Source organism: Paralichthys olivaceus, chromosome 2 (genome assembly GCF_024713975.1).
Source record: "Paralichthys olivaceus isolate ysfri-2021 chromosome 2, ASM2471397v2, whole genome shotgun sequence".
Taxonomy (NCBI): Eukaryota; Metazoa; Chordata; class Actinopteri; order Pleuronectiformes; family Paralichthyidae; genus Paralichthys; species Paralichthys olivaceus.
Window position 1 is genome coordinate 26,886,797 of NC_091094.1, and position 12,525 is coordinate 26,899,321.

Sequence of the window (12,525 nt, forward strand, 5' to 3'; positions counted from 1 at the left end):
ATGGGTGTTTGTGTATCTCTGGGTCAGGATTGTTGGGTCTGACTCAGATGGGTTGATTTTCATCCCCACTCCACCTCTGCTTATGAGTCACTTATTGGAACTAAAGGACATAAAGTTCAAACACTTCTTTTCTCAAGCAAGTTGTCTCTGTGTGAAGAGACACTACGAACGCCCCTGTCCTGACACTCATCCTTTAGCATAAGTGGTTACAGGGAAAGATTGTTCAACCTAAATGCATAATGAGACATCAATCTCCAGTCTACAAAAGCTATGAAATCTGCATTATACTTTATTATTATTATTATTATTATACATTTTATTCATAGACGCTTTTCACAGCACTCAAGGTTGCTTTACAAGGCAGAGATAAAAACAGAACAAAAAAAATAAAAAGGTATCAAAAAGATCAATAAACTCAACAGTGAGTAAAACTGTATGTAGGTTGGCCAAATGGAAAAAAAAGATTTAAAGATGGGTCTTTGATACGGGATTTCAAAATGGAGAGCGAGTCAATGTTACGGATGCCTGGTGGGAGGGAGTGCCAGAGGCAGGGAGCAGAGCGACTGAAAGCTCTCGATCCAATGGTGGTCAAGCGTGCAGGTGGTTCGGAAAGATAGAGGAGTGAGATTATGGATGGCCTAAAAGTTGAGGAGCAGAAGCTTTAAAAAATGTGGTATGTGACCGGGAGCCGATGAAGCTGCATGCTGAAGGACAGGAGGGGGTTCTGGAGAGAATGCAGGACAGAATCCTGGGGAACACCAGTGGTGAATGGAAATGGATTTGAAAGATTTGAGTTGGATGAACTGCGTGTGGCCAGAAAGATACTATTGAAACCAGTCCAAGACTGTGTTAGTGATGCCAATGGAGGCTAGACTGTCAAGGAGAATATTATGAGAATTATTATTATTATTCAGATAGCATTGCCTTGGTTGACAAGGGAAACCCGCAAAATAAATTGTGTAATAATTAAAAGAAGTTACATAAAGTCACGGGTAAAGGCACATGTAAAACAAGGTTGTAAAGTATGTTTTTTTCTGGAAAAATAAGAATTATAAATTATTGTGCAGTGATTTTAACATCCAAATAAGCTGAACCCTCTAGTCAGATGAGTGAGAGTCTTCATAAGGGTGTTGGCAGTGGACTGAAAGAGGTGTTAAGGCACAAGAGACATTATCACATACAGATTAAGGTGGTACATCTGCACTGGCTTACCCTGATATATAATTCATGTCCCTTGATGAACAGCAACAAGAACACTGCCTGTATTTTAACTAGCTGCCCCATTAGTCAAAATGATAAGTTCAGTTGTCAGACATTGCATCGCACAAATACCTCATTAACAACTGCAACCAATGAGGTTTTTACTCTGAGAGTCAGAAGTAAATCACTAACGGTGGTGTCAGTTTATTCCAGCCCCACTGTGATCCAATATAATACCCACTGAAAATGTCTGGAAAGAAACTGAATAAAACTGATTTCTCTACAGAGTAGAGGTTGTTTTCTGGAACATGCCTCCATGTCTTCTGCTTTTCGCCATCGAGCCGCCTCAGATCTTCTGTTTATATTCATGATATGCGCACTGTATACAAACAGCTGGCTTCCCATGATGGTGCAAGTTATACATGCATATGAAACATCTTTACATCTTTAATGGATGAGAAACATAATGTACAAGTGAATATGAAACTATGTGTCAATGTGTGTATACTGTGTGTGTATCTTGTGCAGTATGCATCTGTGCACAGGTTGTTTGTGATCCTTCTCATGTGTGTGTTTACATCACTATATATTTATGAGGACCAATTTCAGTTTCAGGACATTTCTGTATTACGAGAACTTTTTTGCAGTTTGAAGGCTGAAACTGGGATTTAAAGTTAAATTTATGTTTAAGCTAAACTGGATCAATCAACATAAGTGGCCAGTATTCTTTTATTTCACATTTAAACTGTGTATAATTTATTAATAATGTGCAAGTATAAAATCGTTTTGATTGTTGGAGGGTGAAAGTCAAATGTCAATCTCGTGAGTCACAGACAGAGCAATCTGTGTGTGCATGTGTTTGTGTGTGTGTGTGTGTGTGTGTGTGTGTGTGTGTGTGTGTGTGTGTACTCACCGAGCCACCTGGTTGATGACTGGAGAAAAGTTGGTTGGACCATACAGCTGAACTGTTCGCAGACTCTGGAAATATGCCTCTAGCACCCCATCGATCCCCACACAGTTTGGGTTTTCTGTATTTGAGTTCTGCAGGAGGAAAAGAATGTAAGCATGAGGCTAATGACCTCAACAAAAGCTAGCTGCAGTAAAGAGATAGCAAACCTGGAGTCTAATCAATGAAAAAAGTTTGGAGGTGGGGGTTGGAGCTTCTTTTGCTACATCTAAAATCAGATACTTCAATCAGTACACATATTTGTAGAACACTGTGTGAGTCCACCATGTACAAATCATTGTGGATGGATGCATGGTGCCAATCGTAAGAGACAACAGAGGAAACTGCATCAAAAAGTACCTCACCTGAGGTCAAGGTCAACGTAATATTCCCATAATGCTGCTGGGAAGACAGTCATGAACTTGAGTATTTTGGATGAACATGCTTCACTGCATGTGGTATAAACTGGACACTGCATACCAATCATCCATTATCTCTATGGAAATGGAGTATCACTATTCATTCACTTTTATAACATATCTTCCAAATTCTTCTGTTGCGTCTAACAACAACTGAAGCTTTCGGCCACGTCTCTGTGCCTTTATCTGCTGAGTTGCTGCAACATGATTAAAGATTTGAACTAATAAACAGCTTAGCTGTAACAAACGAAGTGGCCACTGACAGACACACAGTCAGCTCTATGATCCCAGAGTCTATGATTTACATGAGGATGTTTCAAATCTGTGAGAAGCCCTTTCATCTCCTTCTTCAGTGTGAATGAAGATAAAGTTAAGGTGGAAGAACTGAAAAATCTTTTATTTCAGACACATCCCCAAACACACAGTCGTGCCTTCACCTTCTTTTTTTTTAACTCTTTGAAATCCCTGCACCGCTGTTGTGAATGTGCCATTCAGTTCATTTCTGTCAAATACGCGTTTATTCATTGATCCCTACAATACGTCTTCACCCCAGCCAAGGTCAGTAATAATCGAAGCTGCAGGTAAATTCAGAAACACTCTTCAATCTGTCTTTCTTAAGAATAAAGAACTCTCCTCAATCAGTATCATAGTAATGCTCCAACTCATTAACACCACATCATGCACACATGGATTCAACAAGAATAGCACCATTTTGTGTATAATTCCAAGGCTGAACAATTCTACACACGAGTGTCTAGTCCTGACACAAGTTTAGAGGACATCAGTTCAGTAGCTTTAATGTAATCTTGCAAACAAATAATCCAACAAACAGACAGGAGTGAAAACAGGACCTCATCAAGACCATTTACAAATTCTAAACCTAAAGCTTTACGCCAACATATGCCCAAAGTTCAAACACTGGCATCTCCACACATTTATTGTAATCCCAGCATTTCAAGTTGATCATGTCAGAGAGTTGCATATTTGATAATTTATCACTATATAATACAGACAAAAGCTGAATTTTATACTGCAGAGTTTAACGTTGTGTTGTTGAGGAGGCCAAAAACCAAAAGTTTATTTAGCCACTGGGTTTGGTGTTGTTAAACATGAAAGGAAGAGTTAGCAAATACTTGGTATCAAAAAACTCAAAATCAGCCTATTAAGGATGAACCATACAAATGATTCTTGTATGAGATATAGTACAAACATATGCATGTTTTTTGAGTCTTTTGACAGTGCAGTGAGACATTTATATTTTTGATAATATTGCACAACAGCGAATGATAAATATGAAAATGAAACTTTGCAATGTTGCTGCCATCCGTACATATCGGGTTTCCTGAAATGACACAGTTTTCCCTTGAACAGATACTTTTGTTGTTCACATAATCACAACGTGTGGTGAGTGAGCAGCTCCTCCATTTCTGCTGTTGTCTGGATTTTTCTTGCAATTTTAATCCACATGCTGGCATTTTCAAATAGTCCACATGTTATTTTCCCACTGTTGAGACAATTCAAATGCAAAACTTGAATAGAATTTGAGTATAGACAAAGACAGCTTAAGTATTTGTTTACCACAGTGATGGTCCCTGGTGGCTCTGTTGCGGTAGAAGCTGGATAATCTTTGCATAATATTATTCATATTCAGACTGTGGAGAAACATTGCGGTTCTGAATACAGTAGAATTATCCACCATGAATACAATATGCCTCCGTGCACAGTGCATCAAAATAAAACAAATCCAACTGCTGCATGCCGACAGATTCATTCAGCATGTATGCAACCTGAAATGGTGCTGACAGTTTAATAAAACACTGATACAGCCGGAACCATCCCCCCTGTTTCAAAGGCAGGTTCCCACTCTGAGAGTCTTCTCTTCTCTATCTCTCTCCAAGATTTCTTCTTAATTATTTCCTATGAGACTGAAGTTTTTCTTTAATAATATGGATTTCTTTAAAGTATCAAAAGCGGGCTCAGAAGCCAGTGTTAATTAAGCTCTGAAACAGAGGAGCTCTGCAGCAGCATCTCCAAAGTTAATCAGTGTCAAGTAACTCTCATCAAAGACAAATATTTGATCTCATGTACTTATAAAGGCGAGGCTGCTGTAAGGTACATTGACTCTTCATTTATTGCAAGTGTGAGCTCTTCAAAATGCATATGTTCTTTATTAAGATATAACAAGCTGGTTAATAATTATTCTGACCCTTATATGAAACAGGGATATTAAGTAAAGGGGCATGAACATCGGCACACATCGCACTGTACCCACGATCTGTCACATGTGATCCATAGATTACAGACAAAGTATGATGACTCATAATTTACATGATGTTGATGAAGTCTAAGATTGCTCGACATGCTTCAAGCATTTTCCAAACAATATAGTGCTAATTAGAGTCGGATGACGCAGTGGCGGGATTTGTCACGCCGAGGTAGACCCTAATTGCGAGAGTTAATTGAGGGGCTGCTCATATGGAAATGAGCATCTAGACCAGCCAGATTCTGACGCTCTCGTCCACCTCTGACTTCTGATTGGGAGCCAGGAGGATCATGGGATTTGATCAACCTGATTAAAAATGACAGTTTCAGGTCAGAGAAACTCAGTCCACAAATGCAAAACCTGAGGCATGTCACCCACATTAAAAGCTCAGCCCCTTTTAGCATCTTCTTTGAAAAACCTCCTACTATTCTTATCCTGCAGTGTTGGAATGTCAACAGATTTAATGTTTCTCTACAACCCACTTACGTCTTGAGTGTCTGGGAAGAAAGTTGCTTTGAATCAAAGACAGAGTTGTTCCTTCTGTCTTCCTAATTGCTATTGTTGCCGTCCCACTGACAATGCTAAGCTAAGCAGGGTAACATCAAAATGTCTCCCTGTGCTGTGCTGTGTCAGTCTCATCTGGATTGTTTCTCCATCACTGCCAAACCACCTCACAGACACCACCATCACTTTTCTCTTGATTCATTTTCTTCCTCCCACCTTTTGTCCCTCTCCTCTGCCTCAATCATCCCCTTCACAACAATACTCCACAGTGCCTGCAGCTCGTGGTATTGTGCAACCTCTCCTTTCATTGACTGAGCAAGTCGTCCTGAGCTGAATAGCTGTGTTGTTCAGTAAAGTGCAGGGGGTAAATTGGCTTGTCCAGATACATTATCCTTCTAATTTGAATGTTAATGAATTAATGAATTGATGTGTGTTTGCGATCACTCACAATTAATTACTAAAAATAAATTTGTGAAATAACATCCTGTGTCCCTGCAGGGACTTCAGAATGGGTAAGGAGTGTAGAAAACAGGAAAATCTGACAGCTCACAGCCATAATTTTCAAAGTTCATAGTAGGCCTTCAGCTTTTGCAAAGGCGTCACATGGCATATTATGTAATAATTTGATACGTGCATGCATCAAATACGATGAAGGATCATAAGAATATACACAACAGGTGGAATTTTCTTGTAAACAAACATTCATCTTGACATGCCAGCATGTAGCTCAGTGGAAAAATACAAAACCATTGACTGGAGTGTATATCAACACACTAAACAGGGGCAGCCAAATAAACACACTGTTCCATTGTGTTAATAGTGGTCACTAACTTTCATGTTCTTTCAGCAACTTTGACTCTGTGTGGTTGAGCTTATGTTTTAGCACATGCATGAAAAATAAATGGTTAAATGACCCGACAAAGATTTTAAGTAACATTAAATACTGCATAGATTCACATTAATCTAAGGAAAACATTGCTGAGATGGCATTGACTGATCCCAGTTTGCCATATTTGAGCTGTCAGCCAATTCATGTCCAGCACCAGCAGGAGGGCCAGGTCATGAATGAGCTTTAGTCAATCTCCTTGTAGCTCTACTTTGGTCTCCACCAACTCCACGGAACAATATCTGTGCCAGCGCTCCGCTATGTTCCCCAGGTAGTTGCTCATTGTGTGTTTTTGGTGTTGGTTTATCGGAACTCTTTCACTAAAAAACAATGGCTGATGTTGTTATGGAAATGGTGCTGACAGGTTTGGAAAAACAAAGCAAAATAAAACGCCTAGCAGACCTAAGGAAGGTCAATTGTCCATTATCAGGCAGTAAACATCCTGGTTAAAACATTTATAGTGAAATCCACTTGACCTCAACGTCACAAAGAACAAGGAGCTGTTGTTTATTATATAATGAATATATTGATTCAACAGTCATTGTCAGACCTTAAAGGTTCTTCCACTCTAATGTATTTTTCTGCTTGATGCTTCTTTTTGCCTTGACTTGCTCTGAGTGTTTGATTACACTTTTATTTTCAGCCTTGAAGAAAATCCAAAATGGACTCGGGCTCTACATCAGTGAGACCTTATATCTGACAGACACATGTCACATCCGGTGATTTAGTCAGAGCTGATCCGATAAATAAAACCTCCAATTTCAACTTGGCAAACCTGTTTCTGTACTAATAAAATCAGGTCATGAAATTAGTACCAGTTAGGATTGAGTAAAACAAATAGACTGTATGTCCTCTTTTGTCTACATATCACAAAATGTCATGCACTTGTATTTAAACATTCACTTTCTCAGAGGTCCTGTTCAGACCTGGTATTAACATCCATCCTGAGAGATCTCATCATAAGTGGACAGCTGTGAGCTAATCATGTACATAAAACCTTTACACAAAGATCAAATGATGCTGTATGTACCCACGCTATACAGATATGTCTGTTGTCAGTGTGTTTGTGTAGGCGTGTGTGCCTGTGTGTTGGTGCGAGCAAGAGACAGGCAGAAAGCAGAGTCAGTATGGCTGAGATCATCAAAGTGCTGCACGGAGCTCTATCAGTGGCAGCATGTTAACAAGGGGGTGGCAGGGCCGCTGCCCCCTCCAACATACTGAGACAAAAAAGTTAATGTAAAAATGTTAAACAAAATTTAATTAGATAATTTAAAAAGATAATAGTTTACTTGTACAATGCGTCTGGTAGACCATAAGCGCCAGTAAGCAGTCAATAGATATTTTTTTCAAATTGTATTTGGTTCTTTTCTGTCTAAATACATTCCTGGTGTGGCACATCAGCCAAATGAAAGGGAATGTAAGTTCTTATATTTCTGTCCACCATGGGACCTGAGGGTTGGATGTTGCAGATTGTCCACGGGATGCAGTGGCAAGTGATCGAGGACGAGCTTACACCTTGGGCTTCTCCCGCTCTTGTTATGAGAAACAGAGGTGACTACACTTAGTGACTACATTTTTGCAGCAGGCTTAGTATTGCTCAGCATCTCTATGCAGGCTACAGGATTGGCCTATAGTGTGTTGAGTTGTTTTTGTCTGTCTGGCAAAGTCTGACAAAGTCTGGGCTTCTGTTTTCAATGTGGCTCAGGAAACATTTGTGTTCGCACTGCTAAACAAAGTGGCCACATGCATCTCAGAAAACCTTTTGAATTTGCTCCGAACGATCTGATCTCAAGACACATTAAGGGCGGGTGGGTTCACACCTGTAATTCACACTGACCACTTGTGATCAGATGATGTCGCATGTTAACACCTGGTCTGAACGGGGTCTTAGTGTCTCTTACCAGGGGGAAGGCGTGAGAGATCTTGCCATCTGGGGGAAGTTTAGCTCCAAAGCCATATGCTGGGAAGAGTTTGTCGCTGTCGTAATCCTGAATGATCTCCCCTACAGCTTTTAGAGCCATGGCATAAGCATTCATCTGGTATGGACTCATGTAGTGCAGTGAGGTGGGCTGGGATGGGTTCCCTGGAGAAAGAAAGCTTTCATGTGATTATGGCACATCAATTAAAGCCACGTTTATTGATGCTACTCTATGGCATACGGATAGAATAAGCATAATTAGCATAATGAGGATTTGTTGTTATTTACACACAAATACAAATTTAATTGAATAGATATATAAATGTTTACAGACATATTTGTTCACAATCTGATCTTACATTTCAAACCACTCTCAGTGACTAAAGCATTATTAAACAGATCTATTTAGACTCTGGCAGTAACCTACTTGGTGAAGGTTAGTGAATGATTGTGATCTGGTTCAATACAGCAAAGACACAATATTCCCCCTAAATCCAACCAAAGGCACAAAGAGGACTGTGGATGCAAACCCTCATCTCTAGACATGTTGAATGTCCACTATCCACCCCAACAACCTCCTTGTGACTCAGCTGCTGTCAATAAATGTGGGATGGATGTTCATTCAAAAAACTCTGAAGAAAATCCAGACAGATCATTTCATTTCATCTGTTTAGTTTGATTTGAATTTTTATTTTTCTTAAACATAAATATTTAAAAAAATACTTAATTTATTATTTCTCTGGGGTGGCCACGAATGCAGAATCCCAGCAGGTCAGAATTTTGTGGGGCTGCTTATGTCTGAATACATGTGCATCAGTGAGCCATTTGATTTGGAGCCCCAGTTAACATCAATTTTAGGATCTCATTTAATTAGACCAGCCCTGCTGCGCCACCCAGAAAGTCAGAGCTACCATGCCAAATGTTCACCTTTTTCCCCCAATGTGCTGGATCTGTACGGATATGTTGAAGTGAGCCAAGCACAAACACAAAATGCTCTGTTGTTGGCTGCACAGAGGAGGACACATCTTTACAACAATTCACAGTAGCCTAAGTTTATAAATTAACGTCCCAGCTACAGTCAGGAAAGATCTGATGCCGTGTGCGGGGAGTAAGGAGTTGCTTTGTTTGCTCTTCAGGCAACCCAAGCTTCGACCCATACGCTTGCATAACTACTCGGTTCTTCTGACACACACCTTCCCACAGGTGCAATCGCTCAGTCTAATCTTCTCTACCTCCCTCCCCAGCAAACAACTTCATTCACTACACAGCTCCACATACCCTATCTACTATATTTTTGCTGCCAGTTCACAGTGACAACACCGGGTGAAATACTGCCTGTGGATCTGTAGCCAGTTTAAATCTCCATAAAAAAATTACCATCTTTAGCAGGATTCACCATAAACTCAGACCTCAGCTAAACACTGGCCCATATGTCTCCTTTTACTTTCTTTATTGTGAGCGCCAGCTAAAAACACTACCATAGAGCCCTTAGGGGAAATGCCAGAAAATATAACATATGGTAAAACACTGACAAATTACTTTTTTGTATGCCGTCACTAAAGTTCAACAATCATTTGTTTATGTCCTGCCATCACCAGCAGCAACTACAAGAATAATATATTTGGATGCATGTCATTCTTCACGTCTCTCCCCACATTTCCTATGATCACTGTTCTCTCTTCTGCTGAGTCCCTCCACAGTGGGCTCTCTGCACTAATGGAAATGTAGGGTGTACTACATTTCAATTTAATTGATTCATGTCTGGTGGGGAAAATTTCATGTTTCATGACGGTGTCTCTGACGGCCGAGTTATGCAGAGATTTATAAAGATTTGAATTTGAACTTTAACTTGTATTTGTGTTGTGAAGTTTCAAAATCACTACAGCTACTATCTTTTACTTTGTTAACCCTCACATAGAGAGTGAATATGAAAATGTCACCATATCCACTGCATGCATGCCCAATAATTTAACTTCAATTACATTTTGATCATGTATAACATAACATACCATATCTCAACAGAGTAAAACATTAGACAGAGAAACCCAACAGCTTAGCATTTTAATTAAATTAAATACAAATAAAAATCACTTGTTCTGTGTAAGACAGACAACTAATTGTCTTTTGTTCTTTTCTCGAATCTACCACAGTCGCTAATTAAAGAAATCAAGGGTACAGACACTTTGGGCGTCATAAATGCATGTCCATTTCCACATTCAGACTAGACACTGTACGTGTCTTTGATTGTCAGATTTTTCATTTTCACTGAACAACACATGTGGACACTTAGTGCATGCACAAAGAATAAATGTTATCCTACCGTTGGATGCTGTGAAGTCTATGGCCACTGTGAAATTGAGTTGTGTCCTGGTGGGAGAGGGAGCACATCAGCATCAATCCAAACAGAGATGAAAGGACTGGGCCATTATGTCCAGATGGGAGCCCATTAACAGCAGTTCAGGCTGGACTAAGAAACTCATCAAGAGTTCACTACTTAAAACACAAGGCTGCTCTGTGATATTTAATATCTTTACAGTTGAATATTTTAATGTTGAAGGCCGCATCTTTTGTCAGAATTTTAATCACAGCATTTTACAACACATATTCTCCACTTTCTTTGAAAAAATATTTTACAATTGAATCTAAAAATCCATATTTAATTGTGTATTTTAATAAATGACTTCACTGTTCAGTTATAGTTGCTGTAACATTTACTTCCAATATGAAGATCTAAATATTCTTTCACAGAAACCTTTGCCCACTTTTAAGTTGTGAACAGAGTGGTAAATTATTTCTTGTGAAGAGATTTAAATTTTAACACTAGCATAAGTAAAAGTTTTCTAATCAAGTCCAAAATGGAGGAAGCTGTTGTATTCAACCATCCACTGTTCAACCAACCATCTGTTAGTGTAAAAACTGAAACATAAAGGATTTCTTGTTTCAACTGTGACAGGAATCCATGGTACAAATTTGTATTAGCAGGAATTAGTTTAACTTTTGATGATATGAAACTTATGCAGCCGTGGAAAAAAAGTACCAGGGGGAGTAAAAAGAGGAGTGGCGAAAAAATAGCTATCGTCTTTCAGGACTGACAATAGTGCTACAACAGCCAGCTCGTGAGCAATTACTACATAACCAATTCTCTAGGACCAAATATTTGGTATGAACAGGCTTTAACACAAGCAAAACCCTGGTATAGTCCTTCAGTTACTTGTCATAGACAGTGTGGCAGCAGACCCAAGTATAATTTGGGTCAGCATGTTATGCAAACATTAAATTTAATGTGATTTCAAGTTCCCACTCAGCACTGATGAAAGATTTAGAGAATGAGCTCCTACCCTCCTCTGATGAAGTCAACAAATGTGTATTCTGACTCCACTTTGAAAGACAGCAAGGTCACCTTGAGGACAGAGAGAGAGAGAGGGCAGAGAAAAGAAGAAGAGAAAAGTATGAGAGTGCAGAGAGGGCAGAGAAAAGAAGAAGAGAAAAGTATTAGAGTGCAGAGAGGGCAGAGAGAAGAAGAAGAGAAAAGTATTAGAGTGCAGACAACATCCGTTTATTGCTCAGAAATGGTACTGCTGCTGAGTCATGTCCATGAAGGATGTGACAGCTGCTGATGAAACCCACTCCAACAGGTCTTACCGTCCCTGAATTGATGTATTTCTTCTTCTTGCCTTTCTTTTTAGGATTTAAAACCTTTGGCCACAAGACAAGAAACCAGATATTAGAATGTGAGAAATGAGAAATGTGAAGTCATTCTGTACATTGACTATTCCTGTGAGTGATGACAATGTTATCACAGTACAAAGTAGCACTGATATTAAATACTGTTACCTCGTAGACATTGAACTGACTTTGGCCTCTGGACAGTTCTCTGTAGCTGGTGGTGAACTCGCCGATAAAGTCATGACTGGAAGAAAGACAGGGGCAGATAAAGTGTCTACATCTGCTTTGACATGATAATTCAATACTCAGTAGTGTTTTGGTTATTGTCTTAGTAGCACCTTCAATCAACAGCTTTAACTTGAAATTGTACAATATATATATGGAGTGGAAAATGTGTCAGTGCACTGTCTTTGTACAACAACACAAACACTTAGTGGATCTTTTTAACACATGGAGAGAGATCTCTCTATCAAGTCTTGATGTCAGTCTCGTCAAACCAGAGGTCGACCAAATCTATTGAGGTGGCTCTGCTCCTTGGAACTTTAGAAATGATTCTATACCCTTTTTATACCTTGATCTAAAACCACAGTTTAATCAGTGGTCTATAGAGAGGTTCTTGGACTTCTTGGCCTGGTTTGGACATGCAATGTGAATTGTGGGACCTTCATTCATCACACCTACATATCATGATGGCCAGAGGAACAGATAACTCTATTGTATTAC

General features: G+C 39.4%; 1 protein-coding gene across 1 annotated transcript in view; it reads right to left on the reverse strand.

Annotated features, from left to right (window-relative positions):
* LOC109629003 (copine-9-like) overlaps positions 1 to 12,525 on the reverse strand; it is a 142,102-nt gene that overhangs the window by 15,684 nt on the left and 113,893 nt on the right. The window contains exons 12-17 of the mRNA XM_069513655.1: positions 11,971 to 12,046; positions 11,779 to 11,832; positions 11,475 to 11,536; positions 10,457 to 10,503; positions 8,120 to 8,301; positions 2,114 to 2,241 (exon numbers count right to left, since the gene is read on the reverse strand). Coding sequence (XP_069369756.1) covers positions 2,114 to 2,241; positions 8,120 to 8,301; positions 10,457 to 10,503; positions 11,475 to 11,536; positions 11,779 to 11,832; positions 11,971 to 12,046 — 549 coding nt within the window. The remainder of the gene's footprint in view (positions 1 to 2,113; positions 2,242 to 8,119; positions 8,302 to 10,456; positions 10,504 to 11,474; positions 11,537 to 11,778; positions 11,833 to 11,970; positions 12,047 to 12,525) is intronic.